Source organism: Colias eurytheme, chromosome 29 (genome assembly GCF_061535395.1).
Source record: "Colias eurytheme isolate Ceu_HAF_F1 chromosome 29, ilColEury1 Martin Lab GWU primary, whole genome shotgun sequence".
Classification (NCBI taxonomy): domain Eukaryota; kingdom Metazoa; phylum Arthropoda; class Insecta; order Lepidoptera; family Pieridae; genus Colias; species Colias eurytheme.
The window spans coordinates 6,124,258-6,146,647 of record NC_143008.1 but is presented as its reverse complement, the minus strand read 5'-3'; the positions used below and the strand labels follow the sequence as shown (position 1 = coordinate 6,146,647).

Here is a 22,390-nt window from a genome sequence, read left to right as displayed (position 1 = left end):
GTAAAATCGGTGTAAGGACCACATTGCTTGGCATGTTAACAAAAAAATTCGATATGTAAATAAAAATGTTATGTTTATAATATATTTTTTGCTTTTTTTTTTCGGTGGTGGGATGCCCTTTAATTTTTAGTGTAAAATATAGGAATATGCTAAAATTGAAAACGTGAAAAGGCCTTTATTTATTGGGCTTTATTATTATTCGTTTTTTTTAGAACGCTACATAAAATAATACATAAAACTATTTCGCTTCATTTCTATTGCAGAAAATATGCTTTTTTTTTCATAGAAATGTAATAATAATCATAAATACTGACCCGATTAGAAAGAATGCTAAAAGTTCGATTCTTATTTTGTAAAATTATTTGTTTTCTTATTGGTGATTGAATAAGAATGCTACATAGTTTCCATAAGTAAAACTTATCATTCAACATTAAATAATCAACATTAAACATTCTACTAATATTCTACATGATCATCAAAATTAAAACTGCTTTTTTGTAGAAAAAGAACTAAAAAATCGTTTCATTTTTCCGTCTTGTGTTTCATATTGTACATATAAAACGACAGTTTTAATTATAAAGCATGTTTATGATAATTCATGACTGCAGCAAAAGGGTTACGAATTAAAAGAAATAAGAATTTTTGTAGGTATCATAATAAAATATAAAAAAATCTCCCTCTTGGTGCTATGTTTTATTTGATGAATTTTGACTAAAAAAGAGTGCGTCAAAATGAGCATGAAACTTGTAAATATTGCATGCATGTGGTATATTTTCGATGCAAGATTCGCATGGATAGCTATATGCAACAAACTGGACGCATGGTATGTTCATTTTCAATTATTTTGCACTTAGAATGTAGTTGTATATTTTGTTACTGGTCAAATCTGGTTGAATTCGGTGTTAATATGAAAATGCTGTAAATTCAAAATTGGTACATATTTAAGTGCACTTTGTTTTGTTTTTTTTGTTCTCCAGCAGTGTATTTATCGTTTTTTTTTATTCGCAAATCGTCAGGCTCTGGACGACGAGTTCGCATCCCAACTGGAGGAGCAAGAGCGTCTCTCGGAGAACGCTCGTCTCCCGCTCCCAACGTCAAGCATGCCGCAACACAGCTCCACGCTACACTCGTCGCGGACGAGCCTCACGTCAAGTCACTACGAGTGACAGCTGTCAACTGTCACCCGGCAGCTGTCAAACGTCACCCGACGGCTGTCAAACGTCAGCTGTCAGCTGTCAAATTCAAAATTGCCGCCAAAATAAAGATGTGGATAAATGACATTCGATTCTTTTTCTCTACTAATCTCGAACGCGAGTAGATTGTAAAAGAGTACTATTGTGTTCTTTATCGCTAATTGTTTTAGATTATGTGACACGTAGTTAGGTTATTTTAAAAACATATTGTGTATTTATTGTTTTTCAAAATAATTTATTTTATATTAACGGTTAGGAAACTGTTTCATTGCTATTCCTTCAATGATATTCTGTACTTTCCTGTCTGCGGCTTTGATGTAACGACGTTCAATGCTTTCTAATTTTTAGCTCAAGTAAAAGGGACGTATTCAAATTATAGTGAATTAGAGTTATTCCAAAATGTAACTTAATATGCAAGTCACTGAAATTTTAAATGTAACCTTTAGGAATTGTAATCAAAATTACTATTTGGAACAGATTAAATGTCTGTCAAATTGGCGATCGCTTTTGTTTTTTATTGAGAAGTGCCAAATTATAATATTTACCAGTAATGGCTACTTAAAATTTGGAGTGTTAAAAGAATGCGTGCACCGCATAGCTTTTGCGTGAATGATTAGGTCTAGGCGTGATTTAGGTATAGGATTTGATAGGAATTGATAAACGCGGTGCTTCTCTGAGACTGCTTTTAACATCATGGGGTGCTTTTGCGTCGTATGAAATAGCTAGATAAATCAACAAAATTGTAGGCCTAATGTGTTCCTGACTAAGGCATTTTCAAACTTCGAATTATTAATGACAGACCCTTTATATTTTATAATTTTTACGAAATATTCCATAGATTAAATAGTATAGTGGATACAGATAACGTAGTCAAAATTTTTGTAAGTGTGGTGTATATTTGTACATACAATGGAGTTCGGATAGTCATATATCTGACGTGTAGATATTAGGTGGAAAAAAACATATTTTTTCATGTACAGTATTTACGTATTTTTTAATGTCTTAACATGTGCCTACTTAATTTAGAGACCCTAAGCTTTGGTGACGTTCTTTATTTTCGTTCTACTTATATTAATTGTGTTGTAATAAAGTATGATACATTTTTGAAGTGAAACTTCTTTATCGGGGTTGGACAAAAATTTAGCGTAACATTTTTGCGTTACGCCGTACGCGTGACATTTTTGCGTTACGCCATACTCGTGACATTTTTAAGGTCATAAAGAAGTTTCACTTCTTACGTGTGTACTCTAGTACAGGCATACATTTTTTTTTTCAATTTTTAATCTATAGGTTAACCAAAGACGAAAATTTCAGAACTATATGCCTAGTCTCCGACTTGTCTATGACTTCCTATATTTGACAACGATTTAACCTTCTAATTGCACTCATTTTATTGTTTATCATGTTCACACACTATTCCATGATGTTCACAGGTTTCTTAATTTTATCTTAAAAAATGTAAAAATGTAAGTCTGTGAAAATCTGGATCTATGTGTGTTTTTGTAGGATAAGATTTGTTATTCCCTCACATTCATGAGCTGTTAACACGAGAACGATTTTAAAAGTTTAATGGTCAGTTATATTAATAATACCATTGCTATAATTGTCATATTTTGTCCATTTTCGCCTTGACCGATGAGATATTCTCTGTATTACGTCCTCAACAGGGGAAATACGGGTGTGATTACATATATTTAAGTATTTTAATACATTATGAAGCCTGGATTTTCCATGGAATGTTTTAATTTTCGTGTAGACGGCTCGCACTGCACTCACTAACCGTCTCGACCTTCCGGCCATTAACCTCCCGTCAATACGCTTACACCGTCATATGTACAAACATATCTTAAGAAATGATGTTTATTTTCTATGTCGCAGTTAACAGTTAGGACGATATATTTTATTGTAACCGCGGCATATACGAAGTTGCACTGGGCTGAATTAAGTTGACGTTAAAATTGGCGCGAAAAAAAAATCGAAAAGACTGACGTTTCGATTGGCGCGAAGTTTGACAGCTGTCAAGATATTCTATTTTTTATTTTTAATGCAGCAAAAACTTCGTATATGTTCGCTTCGAATTATATAAGGAGCCTGTTCACTGTTATATATTGTAGTTAGTACATGCACCCATAGTAATGCGCCAAGTCTAATAAGACTGTTATGAAATAAACATTTTTGTTTTTTTAATGTGTAAATTATTAAGTGCATCGAGTCCATGTTTGAGATTACCGCAGTATTCGAGACGTAATTATTTTTAGTTGTAACAATGTAGCCATAGCCATTTTTAATGTTAATTTTATTATATTTTGTCTATATGCAGTAAAATAAATTATTGTTACAACTTTTTTGAGATATAAAGACCTTAATTTGTACTTTGTTGTTTTATTTACACCTCTATCGAATCGATCTATTGCTTGCTTGCTTGCGCATATATAAATGTACTAAAACATAATGCGCAAACTTCCCCCACCACGCTACTTTTTGGCCAAGAAGTTTGCCGGGCGCTATATCCCTATTCCTATGTATTAAATGAGTAAATAATATATCTGAATAGTGAATACAATAAACTAGTGTTAGTATCAACACATAACTCGGGAACAACTGAACAGATTTTAGTATTTTTGCTTTGCTGGATAAGGTGAACTTAAATTTTTAATAAAATAAGTCTATCAGGGTAAAACCCGGAACAGCAGCTAAATAGCTAAGTAAAAACAATTACCTATAGTATGATCCGTTTACACAACACTTCCTATTTTGATGGAATAAATACTTTATGATGCTGCAGCCTGCTGGTAACAAACAGTAAAAATCTCCTTTTGAAGTTCCTCTTTCGCAGTAACGTAATAACGTTCATTGCACGCGAAAGAATCTACAAGTTTAAAGCAAGAAAATTGCTAATTTTAGCACTCCCTATCGTAACTTGAAACTATTACTGATCAATAAACTGTATATAATTATTTTTAAGTCATACCTAATAATATAATGAAGTTTGTAAACATGGATGGATGTTTATAACACTTCACGTAAAAATGCTGAAGGGATTTTAATGAAATTTAACAAATGTAGTACTTATAAACATCGGAATTTAAGACATGAGCTATAAAAATACTGTATTGTTAGTAGTTTCGTCCGCTGCGCTGGTGAAACCGCGCGGCACAGCTAGTAAGATCATATCATATAAATATAAAATGGTAACTATTAACGATGTTAGTATCATTATGGAAATAAATTAAAAACTAATCGCGCTCTATACTCAATAGAATCTAATATTAATTATCGCCCAAACAGCTAAACCGATTTTCAGACCTTTGATTAGCAAATATCTACACTGGTCTTTTGGCATGTAGCGAAATTTTCAACCTAAATTATCACACAATCGTAGGACTAATCTAAGATACGAAAGAAAAATAGCTAATTATATAAATAAATATAAGAATCTTTAGGTAACTACATATTATAAAACTGTAGAAGATTTCAATTCTGTACATTGAATACAAAAGGAAAACAACCTGACAGGTCTTCATACTAGTAAGTAGTAACTACCTAAGTAACACGAGCCAAAAAAAATCATTTTCAAATTTTGTCTGCTTTTCGTATATAAACCACTGGACGGATTTTGATAAGTCTTTTCGAATATACCCTAATCGAGTGTGTTTGCAATGGAGACATGCAATTTAGGTGGCAGAAGTCTCACTCTCATTAGAAGAAACTTATATACAACTAGCGGTCCGCCCCGGCTTCGCCCGTGGTACATGTTTACGTTTTCTCTACATAAGAACCATCCTCGTACTTCAAGGAATATAATAAAAAAAGAATTATCGAAATCGGTTCAGCCGTTCTCGAGTTATGCGCTTACCAACACATTTTGCGATTCATTTTTATATATAAGAGAAGATATGGCAAGAAGCAAAAATACTTTATGAGAGAACTTAAATTATAATAAGTAGATGTTAAATTGATGAATTCAGTTGTTCCAACATCTGTATGATTTGGCTGCTTATCAGCCTGAGATGTTATAGCTAAGCAATGAAACTATGTAAATGTTTCCACTGAAACTAAGTATTTACTACTGTGACTAAGCTATGTATCGATAGACTAAGTTGTGCTATGAAGATGTGCTTCCGCAAAGTATTAAGTAGCTGCGCGCCGAACATGCACAGCTCGTGCAAGCTCCTACCATCCTATACCACGGATAAAATTAATAGGTAAGTACTATACATCTATCCTTGGCTCAGATCTGCTCTAAAAAAACACATAAATTAGATAAATCCATTTCCAATATGCATCTATGCGCATCTAACACATACCAATAGTAATTTAATTGGAGTGTTTAATATTGAAATAATCAATTTTTACTAAATCCATATGGATACACTGATACCAAAATAGTATTTTTTACAATAATTATCTGTCTGTTTGCTTCGGTCAATCTCAGGAACGGCTAGACCGATTTTGATGGGACTTTCACTGTCAGATAGCTGTTGTTATTAGGCTATTTTTTATATCGATATTAGCACCGGAACATTCACGCACGCGAGTAAAACCGCAAGGCGCAGTTAGTAATGAATATGATCAGACGCATCTCGAAAATCATAAATTATCGAAACAATTAATTATTGATTATCCAAACTTATCTAATAAAACTCATTCAAAGATTAAATATGTATTTAATAGACATTTTAATCAACTATGAATGACGTTTAAAATTTCAATTAAAATTAAGTGAATTCATTTTCAACATTTTCGCACTAATATGGTTCGATCGAAAATTAACTAAAAATGACTTCCATCGGTACCCAGACGTGGTGCCACCATTTCAATGAAAAATACAAAAGATGTGGTCTTCTAAACTCCATACAACACATTGATATCTATGGTAAAATTCGTACAACTTATGCAGAAAATAGGAAGATCGATAATTCGGCTGTAACGTCCGTGTCTTCGTATTGCAAGAAATTTGTTCAGCCTGTACGTGTAGCAGATGTAAATAATAGATTGTCGCAATTCACTGTAAAGACAAAAGTCAGCGGTTTGTATCCAGGGAATGATATTTTGTCGAAGAAGAAGGCGCGAACCGCTCGAACTAATTTGAAGAACAATCTTTTCTTTGGTACTGTTATGGTCAGGTGAAATTATTGAATAAATATGTAGCAAATACAGTCGTTTTTATTTTATTCTCACTCGCATCCCCTAGCGTCGAATTTCGACTTTCTAATTCTTCATATACCTACACGTGTTACCTTAGAAAATGTAGGCAACAAAAAATCTGCAAAAGACGAATCACTGAAGAGTTTCTTTGAACAGGAATTTACTGTAGATACCGATTTTAAAAATTCCTCCAGCGTAGCATATGTAGGTGCTTGATCCTTATGTACGGGCGAAATCGGGGTGGACCGCTAGTAATAATGATACAGAATGGAATTTTTTATCAGCAATGTAGAAAAATTACTTTATATAATGGAGATAACCAATTTTAATGAAAGTCACTAGCTACTTTTTTATGCGTAGACACGCATCATGTGAAATACAATGATATTATATATAGAAACAAATAGTATTCTTTGTTTATTATTGTGAAGATTGTTATTTGTAATATTTAGTTTTCACCTGTCTAATGTGATTTTATATAAAGAAAATTAGCTTTGAGCCCGCAGCTTTGCTCGGTAGCATTTCATAAGGCGCGGGACATATACAAGCGGCGCGGCGCGCATCGGGCGCACCGCGGGCGCGCCAGCCGGCGCGCCTCGGGCGCGCTGCCGGCGCGCCTCGGGCGCGCTGCCGGCGCGCATCGGGCGCGCTGCCGGCGCGCCTCGGGCGCGCTGTTGGCGTCCGAAAATGATATTTATATAGAGTGGTTAAATGCATTTTCTTCATGCATAATTTAGTAAAATTATGTTTTTTGTGCTAAAAGAGATTTGAAAGTAACGTTAATTTGAAAGTAACGTTAATTTGAAAGTAACGATTTTGTTTTGATAATTCCTTGTAAGTAAATAGCGAGGATAACCCCACGATTGCAAATATATCTTTGTTGGAAATGTTGGAATTTACTTGGAAAATTTTATAGTACCTACTTTTAAAGTAATTTTAAAGTAGTACTGGTGTAATGATGGAAGAAAAGAAGGTTAAAATAACACAAAATTTATATTGTACTAGCGGTCCGCCCCGGCTTCGCCCGTGGTACATATTTCGCAATAAAAGGTAGCCTATGTTCTTTCTCAGGGTCTAAAGATTATCTGTGCCAAATTTCATCAAAATCGGTCCAGTACCTAGTTTATGCGTGAAAACCATACATACATACATACATACATACATACATACATACAAACCTTTCCTCTTTATAATATTATTAGTATACTTAGATAAAATATGGTTTTCAAACACAGGTTTACATTTAAACCATATAAATCTTATCATTAAAATCTCAGTTTAAAAGTATTTACAGTACTGATCATTCCACAATATTATTACAATTACAAATAAATAAAAAACACAATCAAAATCAGGATTATCTTTATTTCTGACATTGTAAATACATGGGAACTTTCATTATGCTCTTCTTCATTTTCACTTTCCCTACTGCCATCACCTGTGTAAATCATTTCATCGATTAATTCAATTCACCTTTAAAAACAAAACGAAGAAGGGTATGTAATAGCAGCTCTATATAATTCCACACAGAGAGAACACATTTTTGACTGACAGGCTACCACCCGATTTGTTTTTGATTGTGTATGACCGTGAATTGACCTCTATTTGGATGCGATGGGGGAAGCGCGCCTGCGGTACGCCTACGGTACGCCCGCGGCGCAACCGTGGCGTGCCGCCTCGTCGCCTTTCCAAAATTCTTTCATACAAAATGTATAAGAAGGACGTGGTGCAAAACAGATTCAAGAGGTGCGCTTATGGCACGCCCGCGCCCGCGCCGCTTGTGTTTGACCCGCGCCTAACAGACAGTTACTTTCGTAGGTATGTATTTATAATATTAGAAGGGATGGATTTGTAGCGTTGTGGTTGGTTTTAGTTTAGTACCCGCATTGCTACGCTTTTATAAGCGGTCTCAGCGAGATGATATAGCCTTCCTCGATACAGAACTTCTGTATTTGATATGATATATTTTTCGTAATATGATGCAGGTATATTATGTTTTTTTTTAATTGGATGAATCGATTTTTTTTCGGATCGTGGTTCCTGAACTTTACAAGATTTGTTTATATAATATGTGCTTGTTTATGTTTATTTTTCATAAAAGTGATAATGAATGCTGTGAGAAATAATATTTACTTCTAATTAGTATCATAGTCATGGCAACATTTTAGATAAAAATGTTTTGCTGGGATTTCATTACTTTTTGTATGTTATTTTTGTTTGCTATAGGTTCTTACATAGTGATTTTAGGTTACTGACGTGGGAATAAACTAGGTTTTAAGTTAGTCGAAATACCTTTTAATTTTCTATATCCGTTTGAATGCGTTTTGTTTGAATGTTAACAAAAGTTCAGATTTCAACATAGATGATAAATTGATGAGCAATTTTTTTGCAGTAGTTATGAAATAATTTATTCCCTTTTATTATTTCAGTTATCACTATTCAACGATTAGTGATTTTTCTTTATTTTTTTTTGTTCATTATTATTGAAAAAGAACATACATAGTACAAACTATTGATATTGTAAACACCAAAGAACAAATTCTTAAAAACAATTGGGTTTTCATCATTGAAATAGTAGAATAAAAATCTCTTTTAGAGTTAAATAAAAATTTATTGAAGATCTTTAATCACAAATCTCTTAAATACTAAGCAGCCACGCCGTCTGGGACCTCCTCATCTGCAAAAGAAAAATTTAAAATATTAGAAATATGAAGATTTTGACATTGTTAAATTATAATAAGGTAATTATAATAACAAGTTTTCATCGACACAAATGAACAAATCACCAGCCCTCAACACACTTCACCAACCATCACCAACCATGACCACTCTTCACCACTCATGACCAATCATGGCCAATCTTCACCATCCATCACCACTCATGACCAACCATGACCAATCTTCACCATCCATCACCACTCATGACCAACCACGACCATTCCCCACCAACCATCACTGTTCACTCCCCCCACACTTCACCACTGTCCACCACTGTCCACCAACCTTTATCATCCGTGTCCATCGGCTCCGGTGTCTCCTGGTACGCGGGCGCTAATGGCGACACAACCACACCGTCCCATACGGTTATCTCCGTGGATATATCCTTGCCGCCCTCGAACGCTTGCAAGCCGAGCACGTAACGGTGACCGCCACGGGCCACTACGCGTAGTAACCTGTAATGTGGCACGTTAGATTGTGATATGGCACGTGTCACACGTATATGTCACGTGTGTGTGTGTGTGTGTACACCTACGTCTGTGAGGTGTGTGTGTGCGTGTGTTTTATTTATTTTTATTGAAGTGAAACTTCTTTATCAGGGCTGGAAAAAAATTTTGTGTATCATTTTTTCGTTACGCGTGACATTTTTCCATTACGCGCCATCTTTTTCTTATCCCTACCACGCGTGATTCGACGTATTTCTGTAAAGTTGCATATTATAGTAAACTAGCTGTTGCCCGCAGCTTCGCCTGCGTGGAAAGAAAATTTTTTATGGTAATAATTTTCATCCCCTATTTTATCCTTTTGGGGGTAGAATTGATTAAAATTCTTTCTTAGGGGACGCCTACGTTATGACATCTACCTGCATGCCAAATTTCAGCCCGATACGTCCAGTGGTTTGGGCTGTGCATTGATAGATCACTATATCAGTCACCTTTGAGTTTTATATATATAGATTATTTTTTGAAAAATAAGGTTATAAAGAAGTTTCACTTATTACGTGTGTAGGTACTCTAGTACACGCATACATTTTTTGTATGTATGTATGTATGTGCACACTCACGTCTGCGCAGTGGCCGCGGCGTGGTCCTGCGCGGGCAGGTCGAGCGCGGTGTGCGCGCGCGCGTGCGTATGTATGTATGTATGTATGTATGTACACTCACGTCTGCGCAGTGGCCGCGGCGTGGTCCTGCGCGGGCAGGTCGAGCGCGGTGTGCGCGCGCGCGTGCGTATGTATGTATGTATGTATGTATGTACACTCACGTCTGCGCAGTGGCCGCGGCGTGGTCCTGCGCGGGCAGGTCGAGCGCGGTGTGCGCGCGCGCGTGCGTGTGTATGTATGTATGTATGTACACTCACGTCTGCGCAGTGGCCGCGGCGTGGTCCTGCGCGGGCAGGTCGAGCGCGGTGTGCGCGCGCGCGTGCGTGTGTATGTATGTATGTATGTACACTCACGTCTGCGCAGTGGCCGCGGCGTGGTCCTGCGCGGGCAGGTCGAGCGCGGTGTGCGCGCGCGCGTGCGTGTGTATGTATGTATGTATGTACACTCACGTCTGCGCAGTGGCCGCGGCGTGGTCCTGCGCGGGCAGGTCGAGCGCGGTGTGCGCGCGCGCGTGCGTGTGTATGTATGTATGTATGTACACTCACGTCTGCGCAGTGGCCGCGGCGTGGTCCTGCGCGGGCAGGTCGAGCGCGGTGTGCGCGCGCGCGTGCGTGTGTATGTATGTATGTATGTACACTCACGTCTGCGCAGTGGCCGCGGCGTGGTCCTGCGCGGGCAGGTCGAGCGCGGTGTGCGCGCGCGCGTGCGTGTGTATGTATGTATGTATGTACACTCACGTCTGCGCAGTGGCCGCGGCGTGGTCCTGCGCGGGCAGGTCGAGCGCGGTGTGCGCGCGCGCGTGCGTGTGTATGTATGTATGTATGTACACTCACGTCTGCGCAGTGGCCGCGGCGTGGTCCTGCGCGGGCAGGTCGAGCGCGGTGTGCGCGCGCGCGTGCGTGTGTATGTATGTATGTATGTACACTCACGTCTGCGCAGTGGCCGCGGCGTGGTCCTGCGCGGGCAGGTCGAGCGCGGTGTGCGCGCGCGCGTGCGTGTGTATGTATGTATGTATGTACACTCACGTCTGCGCAGTGGCCGCGGCGTGGTCCTGCGCGGGCAGGTCGAGCGCGGTGTGCGCGCGCGCGTGCGTGTGTATGTATGTATGTATGTACACTCACGTCTGCGCAGTGGCCGCGGCGTGGTCCTGCGCGGGCAGGTCGAGCGCGGTGTGCGCGCGCGCGTGCGTGTGTATGTATGTATGTATGTACACTCACGTCTGCGCAGTGGCCGCGGCGTGGTCCTGCGCGGGCAGGTCGAGCGCGGTGTGCGCGCGCGCGTGCGTGTGTATGTATGTATGTATGTACACTCACGTCTGCGCAGTGGCCGCGGCGTGGTCCTGCGCGGGCAGGTCGAGCGCGGTGTGCGCGCGCGCGTGCGTGTGTATGTATGTATGTATGTACACTCACGTCTGCGCAGTGGCCGCGGCGTGGTCCTGCGCGGGCAGGTCGAGCGCGGTGTGCGCGCGCGCGTGCGCCGCCTCGCACGGGTCCGGCAACCCGGCGCAACCGGGAAGGAACAACCCGCCCGCCAGCAGGGCTAGCGCACGTCTGGAAACAAGACAAGTGTTATTATAACATGATTGAATAAATAAAAAATAATTTCATAGTCGTTGGATAGGTAAAACCACAATTGTATTGATGTTCACAATACAGGCCACGAGTCTAGGCATCTTGGTTCAAATAATCTACTACATATATAAAAATAAGTCGGGTTTTCACGAACCGATTTCCACGGTTTTGCACTCGTTGGAAAGGTCTCGGGCTCCGTGAAGTTTAAAGCAAAGAAAAGGTGTCTCTGGTGGCGAAACGCAGTTCGCCGGGTTTGCTAGTGTACTATAAATTTACTGTGTTAAGTGTTAACAGCCTTATTGCCATAAGTATCAACGAGATTGTATGTTTGATTTAAGGGCGCCCATTAGTAGGTGAAAACGGCAAAATGAAAAATTTTCTCGATAAAAAAAAATCCTGAAGTTACCTCTAAATATCATATAAATGCTCATTACAACCGTATTTTACGATAATAATTCGTATAAATCACAAATACATAGGTATTTACCTTCTCGATTTCGTGACTGTTTTAGATTTAGAAAATACTAAATATTTTCATTCACTTTTTGATAAAAAATGTGAATGGCGCTTACGATTTTTAATTTCGAGCACGTTAATTCCATACTAAACGCGGACCCCCTCACCTCAGGCGCGAATAGCTTAATTTCCGCTGACCGCCTAACCCCTCTTAAGAACAAATATTTTTTACTTTTAAAATATATAACCAATGTTCTTACCTACCGACGCCTTTTAACAAACAAACAAACATACAAACTTTCGTATCTAACTCACCTAAAAGCCACGTTAATCGGCAACACCTGCCGCTGAGGGTTGTTCATGATGCAGTGATGCGCTAGCAGGTCGATCATCCACGGGGTCAGGGGTTCGAGTCCCGAGTGACGTGCGCACATGTCGCGGAGGAGACGGATTAGTACCTGCGGAAAACGATAATAATTATAGAAAAAAAAAACTTTGAAACACTTTTTTAATTATCTAATCCCTACTAATATTATAAATGCGAAAGTAACTCTGTCTGTCTGTCTGTTACGCTTTACCGCTACCTCTCAACCGATTTTGATGAAATTTGGCACAGACGATCTTTAGACCCTGAGAAAGAACATAAGCTACCTTTTATTGCGAAATATGTACCACGGGCGAAGCCGGGGCGGACCGCTAGTAGTCAATATAGTTAAAATATATACAGAAAAACAGTTGACAGTATAATATGTTATACAAACATTATTTTATTTACTGCCTTCTGAAATTATTTGCCCCATCCGGGAATCAAACGGACAAAAATTTGTTAAACAACACCAAACATAATAATATGTAAACGAAATAATTAATTATTAAATTACTATTGTACTATATTAAAATTAATCAATAAATAATTAATACCTTAATCGAGGAATGGTGAGCATTCTCTTCGAACCACCGACTGTGTCTGATGGCGGCCAAATGGCTGCTGATCACTTTGTAGTCCAAGTGCACCTGTGAACAAGATAATAATAATTACTAACAAGAATTAGCCATTTAACAAAAATTGTACTGTCGCGCGAAAAAGGCAAAAGTTTTCGTAAACTTTCTTTTCTTTGGTCATCAGGAAAATTACGATACGTAAAAAATAAATCTTTTGCATAATTTCTTAGTCTCTTCTATTGATTTGGTAAAAAACAGACGTATAGTTTTGGAAAAATAAACCAATACAATACAACAATAAAGAAAGAAAGATCTTGTAGACATAAAAAAGGAATGAGAAATTAAAAAAAAATACATAAAATCCCGCTCAAACTTCTACTGGTAGGTATTGGCGCGTCAGCTCGTTTGACAGCTGTGACAGGTGACAGTTGTAATTTTTTTTAATATTCACGGTGGCAGATGACAGCTATAAATTTTTTTTTCAGGATGACAGATGACAGCTATCAATTTTTTTTCACGATGACAGATGACAGCTGTCATTTTTTTTTTCATTTTTCCTCACCTCGGGCTCCAGCTTCCTAAGGTTCTGGTGCAGCGTGGTGACAAGAACACGGACCGCACTGCTCGCGGCCGGCGTCGCGGCTGCCGTGACTGTGAAACCGCGCTCGTGGCATACACTCGATACATTGCCGAGGCCCTCGGCACGCATGAGCTTGTTTAGTTCTTCGTTCACCTGCGAGGGAATTGTAGAATGGAGTGTAAGGGGACGTAATTTATATAGCATCGCAAAGTCGTTATTTACGCAGGAAAATCGGATTTTAATTGGCTAAATACAAATAAACAGCTGGTCTGGTATAAGTAGAGCCATAAATTATATTTTATACTAGCGGTCCGCCCCGGCTTCGCCCATGGTACATGTTTACGTTTTCTCTACATAAGAACCATCCTCGTACTTCAAGGAATATAATAAAAAAATAATTACCGAAATCGGTTCAGCCGTTCTCGAGTTATGCACTTACCAACACATTTTGCGATTCATTTTTATATATAAGAAGATTATCTCACAAATCAAATTTTCATGTTACTATGTTTAAATTTGCTACTCAAAGAGCAGATTCATTGGAAAGATTGTTATGCACATCATACTTTGGCAGGCAACACATACACTCATAGCAAAAAACGCTGACTGCAGATTAAATGAAAAATATTAGAAAAATGTTACGGGGTTTGAAGTTAAAACCCTCCACAACGGCTTGACTGATTCTCATGAAATTTTTTTTGCATATTGGGTAAGTTTGAGAATCAAACAACGTCTTTTTTTCATACCCCTAAGTGAAAGTCAAAAAGTATGAAACCAAGGCAATAATTATCAGCAAGTGACCCTTAATAATAACAATTACCTTATTAGACAGTCCCTCAACAGCCTCTTTGGTGGGTAGCGTCTTCATGATGACCACTATATCAGCCACATTCTTGCCAGCCATCATAGTGCCTTTCTTGTAAGAACCGACTTGACGCACCTCTTCTAATTGCTGAAATAAATAGTAGAAATTAATTGAGATTCTAGGAATAAATTTGAGAAATTCCAAAATTTTTGCAGTTCTAAACAGTTATTTTCATTAAAACGCATGATTTAGAATAATGCCACATGCATTACTGTTATAACAAAAATATTTTATTATAATATGTATTGTTGGAACTGCATTGTCTTAGTTAATTGTAATAAAAATCTAAATAAAGTGGAACCAGTAAAGCGTGTGTTTCTTTTCTATAAAATGCAGGTCTATAAAGTATAAATTATATGTCAATATGGTTGGCACTAATCTAATTGTTCTTTTTGTCTTAGGGCTGATTTTTCAATCCTTGGTTAAAACTTATTCGTCGAATGATGTATAAAACTACCATTTTAAAACATATTTTAATTGACCGTATTTGACAGTTTACGTGACATTTTAATATTATTGTGTAATACTTTATTGGACCGATAAGTTTTATCCAAGCATTGAAAAACCGGTTACTTCTTTATTAACATGAGTTCACATTCAAAAACTATAATAAATCTGTCATAAATACTCACACAAGCAGCAAAATCACCAGGCGCTACCACAATATTATCCAAAACAGTCTGTAATTTTGTCACCAGGCTGAGCACGGCCGCCTGCTCCGCTGGCGTGGGGCAGAGCTCCGCGTGTCTTTTTAATAATGCCTGAAAGTTTTGTAATATTAAACAAAGTTGAACAAGAGCTTTAAAGAGATAGGTCTACCTATTTAAAATGATAAACGTTTATCTTCTTTTAGTTTTATTTTCTGCATTCATGTAAAACATCTTCTTGGCATGTTTCTACTTGATAGGCTACTTATTCGTCATATAGTTCATCGAGTAGTATTTAATATAAAATTACAAAAATGTAACAATTTACAGAGCTTGTAAATACCCTTGTTTTTATACTTGTTCTAGTATTAATAAGGAGGAAAGATAATTTATAACAAAAAATAACACTAATGAGACCAGTAAAATATACCTGTGTCAAAGCCGTGTCATCAGGGGCGGGCTTGCATCGCGGGAACGCCGGTTCCGCAAGAATCAAGTCAAATGGAGGCCTGAGCATCATAACCCTCGGCCTGCTGAAGGGCGGACGCCCCATACCACCCCTTCCAGGCATTCCGCGGCCTCTGCCAGATCCTCTTACCATTTCACAAAACTTTAAACGATAAGTTTAGTCAAACCACTTTCACTTGATTCCAATAAATATAATACGATCATATAGTAATATAATACTTTTTAATAACAATAGTACTATCGTGTTGTTATTTTTTTTAGGGATGAGTGTATAAAATTGCAAAATATACAAATTATTAAACATAGATTCGCGAACAAACCGACGCCATCCAAAACATTGACATTTTACTTTTTAAGTTTTTAGGTTATGCACAGATTATTAAGATTTAAGAACTATCTATCAATATTGTACAGATAAATAATTTATTAAGCAGAACGGAATACTAGCCATATTAAATTGTAATCACGATAAACTTCAACATTTAGCGAATAAGAAATATAAATTAAGTTAATTTAGTTGGATATGCTCTAAATACAATTTAAATCGATGAAATAATTTAACTGACATATTTTAACTGCTCGTAATCTACCTATCCGAATTTAGCTTGTTTGACATTTAAATTATGACATTTAAAAATTCGATAACAAAATGACGTGGAGTATCAGGTTAGAAGTTTGTTTTACCTCGTATTTACAAATATTTTGAGAGAAATAAATAGTAAATGCATATAATATAACCGCCAAGATAGTAAACTATCCAAAATGATTGAGATATCCGACACCCAGAGTGAGTACACCAATGTTTTGCAATGTTTCCATAAGTTACTACATTCACTAATTTCGATGTTTTAATCCGTAATTAATCAATGATTAGGTGTATTAATGATATCTCTATGACATGTAATTTGATACCTAATTGCTTGACTTTTAATTTAAAGGACTGTGATTTATTTATATTAAAAAATGCACTTACAGTTCATACATTATGCAAACACTTGCACTCCTGCTATTTATGGATAGAATTTCGATCAAATTTCTTAGCAATATTATAATTATTAATATATCATTATTCACATTGAGTATCAGTATTTATACAACGTTGTTCAGTTCGAAATTAAATATGTAATGGAAAATTGATAATAACAACTTTATATTATGTACATAATTTATTTACATATTCAGCTCAAAATAATCATTAGAAACGAATAAAAGATTGCGCAACACAAATCTAATATATATTATAAAGGCGAAAGTTTGTAAGGATGTATGGATGTATGGATGTTTGTTACTCTTTCACGTAAAAACTACTGAACCGATTACAATGAAATTTAGCACACATATAGAGGGTAACTTGGATTAACACATAGGATAGTTTTTATCCCGGAAATCCCACGGGAACGGGAACTATGCGGGTTTTCCTTTGCAAACGCGGGCGAAGCCGCGGGCGGAAATCTAGTATTCTATAAACCAATGACTTTCCATATTAATGATTATGCACTGCATTTTTGAATGTTAAGTAGGTAATAAACAATAAGTTAAAAATACGTGTGGCACTCGAGGACTGCCGCGGTAAAGCTATTTCATAGCATCGCATCGCTGTGCCGGTCGGAGTGGGGGGTGTTAAGTTTTTTCGTTACGGAATTTTTACATTCGGTCGCCGCGCTTAAAGTCTGAGATAAAAGCTATGCAATAGCTTAAATTAATTTATGAAAGTAATTTTTTTTTTACACTTTACATTCAAGTATACAGTCATAATTTATTCAAATTTAGTCCAAGGAATTTTATTTAGATTAAAAACACATTAACAGCAATGCAAGAAAAGTTTTTGCTTGTTTCCTCGATAATGTTTTTCCTTCAGAATAACGTAAATATTATTTCTTACAGAGATTGGTGTTGGTCTGGCCGGGTTTGGAATGACATTCCTCTTCCTTGGTGTATTATTATTATTTGATAAAGGCTTACTGGCTATTGGTAATGTGAGTATATTGAGTTTATTACTTGAAATTATATAAATTAAGGGCCGATTTTTCAATGCTTAGATAAAACTTATCCGTCCAATAAAGTATTACACGATAATATTAAAATGTCACGTAAACTGTCAAATACGGGCAATTAGAATACGTTTTTAAAATGGTTGTTTTATTCATTATTCGACGAATTAGTTTTATGCAAGCATTGAAAAATCGGCCCTAAAGTAAATTGTTTATACTTAAAAGTTAAATATATATTGTGCAATTTGATATGTTTTTTAGAAAAATAACATATTTAAGAAACCCAGGAATTTGTTTTTTTTTAACTATCCTATTTTTTGTTTTCGCCACAAATTCTGTTCATGTATTCTTCTGTGGGGACAATATAATATATCTAAATATTGGCTCGCGAATTATATTCTGTGAAATTAATCCGCAGGCGGTTTCGCCCGCTTTGTACCTAAACAAATTATATGTATACTAAAACCTTCCTCTTGAATCACTCTTATCTATAAAAAGCCCCATAAAAGTCTGTTGCTAATTTTAAAGGTCTAAGCATACAGACACACAGCTCCCAGAAAGTGACCTTATTTTCTACAATGTAGTGATTATCTATCCATACTAATATTATAAATGCGAAAGTAACTCTGTCTGTCTGTCTGTTACTCAAACACGCCTGAACTACTGAACCAATTTGCATGAAATTTGGTATAGAGATATTTTGATACCCGAGAAAGGACATAGGATAGGTTTTATCCCGGAAATCCTATGGGAACGGGTTTTTCTCTGAAAACGCGGGCGAAGCCGCGGGCGGAAAGCTAGTATATAATAAGTTGTATATTATAAGCTCAAAGGAGGATATAATCTTGCATACGCTGAGTACGTAAAAAATACTTATAAAATTCCAGACGCATTTTTTTTTCAAAAAGAAGAATTCTTAAAACTCTATGTGTACACCCATAACAAGCAACCCGCCCAACTTTGCCACCCGAACGTGAGCTATCGTTTAAGATTATGTTTTTATGGACAAAATGCTCACAGTAGCGAAGCGATATATGCCGGCTGAGCGAAGCTAGAGAAGAAAACATGGATTTTAAGGAAAAAAATTAGCAAAAAATTTTTGACGTAATTTTGTTGTAATAAGTATTTTTTACGTGATCAGTGTATGCAAAACTACAAGTCCCTTCGCGCTTAGTATATGTGGGACACCCTGTATAAAAACGAAACCCGTTTTCCTTCACGGTCACGGCATCACGAGTGAACGGGTGGACCGATTTCGATAATACTTTTTTTATTATTGTACTTGAAGTACGAGGATGGTTCTTATGTAGAGAAAACGTAAATATGTACCACGGGCGAAGCCGGGGCGGATCCCTAGTATTTATATATTGTTATTATTGTATAATTAAACTTACAGATTGTTTTCAGATTCTATTCATAAGTGGACTAGCATGTGTCATCGGGCTGCAAAGGACGTTCTTCTTTTTCTTTCAACGGCACAAAATTAAAGCGTCCGTGGCTTTCTTTGGAGGGATCATTGTTGTGTTGCTTGGATGGCCGATGTTTGGCATGATCGCTGAAATATACGGGTTTTTGTTATTATTTAGGTAAGTAATTATGATGTTTTTATAGTGACTTGTTTTCTTGTGCGTGTGTGTGACGAAGAGTTTCGCTTCTATCTATACTATTATTGAGTTTGTTTGTTTATTTGAACGCGCTAATCACAGGAACTGCTGGTCCGCTTTTAAAAATTCTTTCGGTGTTAGATAGCCCATTCATCGAGGAAGGCGAGGGAGTAGTTTGTACAAACAGACAAATATATTCTTAAGATTATTACAAATATTATACTCATAAAGCATCATCAGATGGCACCACGGTGTGACCATGGATGCAGGTTAAAATCCCTTCACATGATCATTTTTTTTCTAATACATATTGAGACTTTACTTTTAACACTATGCAACAATGACGATGTAATACTAAAAATAAGAAATATGTTACTAATTGATTTTCTTAAAATGGGTGGGGGGGGGGGATGTTGCCATGTGCGAAATCATAATTGTTTTTTTTTCAGGGGTTTCTTACCAGCAGCGATTAATTTCCTAAGAATGGTGCCAGTATTAGGATCTCTCCTGAGCTTACCTATAATTCGAGGGGTAATGTATTATTTTATTTTAAAATTATATAACAAGATAAAAAGTAAAACAACTAAAACCCAACTACGACAAAAAACGACGCTGAAAAAGTATAAAACAAAAGTTAAATTGATGAACTAATAAACAAGCTATAAACGAAAAGATGTGAATTATATGCAATCAGCCCATGAATACAGGTAAAGTCACAAGGAAATGCTAGTAATATATATATATATATTCAAAATGTGCAAGTAAAAAGCTTTCAAATGATACCAAACACGGCATATTTATCTTAACTTTATTTTTTTACTCTATATGTTTTGTCCGCTAGAGGGCGCCACATTAGATTTTGTGAAACCCCATATAGCCTATAACCAGCGGACAATTAAGACGCTTCTAATGATATGTCATTTGTCGAATTCTGATAAGTAGTTTAGAAGTTACGAGGGAACAGATGAACATACATACATACATACATACATACATACATACATACATATATACATACATACATACATACATACATAGCCTGTCAAAATCATAACCCTCCTTTTGCTTTGCCGTAGTCGGGTAAAAAAAATATTGTAAGTAAATCATTGATGATTTTATGGACACACAAAATTTGTGTTTTACAACAATGTGTGTTTTTATAATAACGTCTTTTTTAATTTCCTTTTTATGTTTTGCAAAAAGAAGGAATAAAAAATGGACATACTTATATTTTTTGCCATGATTATTTGTCATAAAAGAGATAAAATAGATAAAAAATGTTTTAAATTAACCATTTCAACTTTATTTACAAATTATTTCTGAAAATTTAATTTAATTTATATGCAAGGTCATTAAGCATTTAATTTTTTTTCAGGTCGTAGACAGGATAGCTGGCGACAATGGCCGAAATATGGTATGATAATGTTGCCATGCCAAAAGACTATTAGTGTATATTTTATCTGTGAAAGTGGATGCGTGTTAAATATATTTTTAATTGTGTACAAGTTTTTTTAATTTGAAAATAAAACCTTGTCTATCATATCTTTTGTTGTGTCCTTTTTTACTTTTTTCATTGTATTTTCTACATGTCAACTATTTGACTTTAAGGGGTTTAAAAAAAAATAGACGAGTTCTCACAGAGCGAACAGCCTCGCGCTATCTCGACCTACTGAATTTATTATGTACTTATAGTATGTATATAGTATGTATGTCTCATACATAAAAGTTCATAAAATTGGACAAGTAGTGTCACAAAAAATTATTTATTCAGTTACGAAGCATTATTAATAACTAACAATGTTTTTAGGATGGCCCATCGTAAAGCGGGGACTGCAATGAAGAATTATTATTTTATTAAACGAAAATGTTCCTTATATGCATGTCTTTTATTTCTTTAAACGAGAAAATTTTCAAATTTAAGACTGTAAAAACAACGTGAAATAGATATACACGTACTTACTACTTTTTCCATGCACTACAGTGAAATATGCACGGATAAACCTTTAATAAATGAAATATTGAATATTAGGTATTTAAAAAAAACGAACCCCTTGTATCCATGGCCTTATAAAAATAAAAAAAGTGAACAGTTGACAGCTGCGCGTCGATATTTTAGATGGCAGCACACGTCCTGTCAAATGTAGCTCAGTTACCGCCCGTCCCCGGGCGAGCGTAAAAGCGTGCGAGGTTGTTTTCAATCCGATCAATACCCTCGACGGCGGATTGAAAAACAATATCGTAATAAGCACTTACGCTACGAACTGTTACGCCATGAATAAAAAATGTCCAATTAATCCCTTTTAGCGTTATAAATGCAATCGATAGCGCTTAATCGTTGCAAATTACGGACTATTCTGTCAGATTGATGTGGGAAGGGCCACGGTAGATTCATGTCGCACAATAATTAATATGTAATTCAAATCCTGTGAGATGAGTGAATTTTTAATTTTTATTCGCCTTTAAAGTGAAACTGGGGTGTTGTGTGATTTGTGAATAGATTTATAGCTGTATTATTGTGAGTATACGATGTTTTTGAATAACATTGTGTTTTCTGTTGCTTTTATTAGATAGTTAATAATAATTCTTTAAAATTCTAATGATTTATGCGTTGCTTGTGTTTTCATGATTTGCTTTTTTTGTTGCTTTGTTGTTTTTTGTTCTATGAAATAATTAAGATTAATTTTATTGTTTATATTGTGTGTGTTTAATTTTTAATTTTACAAAAATTAAAATAATTAACCCCTTTTTGTTTTATTTATACCCTTAATTTCAATTTATTTATGTATAAGTATGTTTTGTGTTTTATTTCTTCAAAATTCCATCAAATATTAATTATGTATAATTACGAATTGATTAAGTGATTTATTAGAATAATGTAAAATAAGAAGCTCCTATGGCTTTTAAGCAATGTCGAAGCGCCTAATGTTAGGTAATCTACTGTAATGTTGGTTTAGAAGACGGATACTGAATTTCAATTGTTTCTTATTTGTATACAAATTTATTTCAATTTGTTGTAAGAGATACAAAAGAGATTTGGGTAAGTATTACTTACCTATTTGTCATATAATATATAATGTATAATAATATAATATATGATATAATATC

General features: G+C 36.2%; 2 protein-coding genes across 3 annotated transcripts; one reads left to right on the top strand and one right to left on the bottom strand.

Annotated features, from left to right (window-relative positions):
* Window positions 1–8,931: 8,931 nt before the first annotated feature.
* LOC149896313 (interleukin enhancer-binding factor 2 homolog) lies at window positions 8,932–16,009 on the bottom strand. Its single transcript, XM_090118000.1, has 9 exons — window positions 15,653–16,009; window positions 15,208–15,336; window positions 14,531–14,662; window positions 13,693–13,863; window positions 13,110–13,202; window positions 12,504–12,646; window positions 11,571–11,711; window positions 9,345–9,514; window positions 8,932–9,018 (listed from the first exon to the last, which is right to left on the bottom strand). Exons 1-9 carry the CDS (start codon window positions 15,821–15,823, stop codon window positions 8,987–8,989), a joined length of 1,182 nt encoding a protein of 393 aa, XP_089974126.1. The 5' UTR covers window positions 15,824–16,009; the 3' UTR covers window positions 8,932–8,986.
* Window positions 16,010–16,315: 306 nt separating this feature from the next.
* On the top strand, window positions 16,316–21,161 carry LOC149896312 (vesicle transport protein GOT1B). Of its 2 annotated transcripts, XM_090118100.1 has the most exons (6): window positions 16,316–16,477; window positions 17,575–17,666; window positions 19,089–19,267; window positions 19,735–19,816; window positions 20,661–20,699; window positions 21,093–21,161. In XM_090118100.1, the coding sequence occupies exons 1-6, from the start codon at window positions 16,453–16,455 to the stop codon at window positions 21,105–21,107; spliced, it is 432 nt and encodes a 143-aa protein (XP_089974226.1). In that variant the 5' UTR covers window positions 16,316–16,452; the 3' UTR covers window positions 21,108–21,161. The 2 variants fall into 2 exon arrangements, with proteins under 2 accessions (XP_089974226.1, XP_089974227.1); XM_090118101.1 differs by having other exon boundaries at window positions 20,661–21,161.
* Window positions 21,162–22,390: the final 1,229 nt, after the last annotated feature.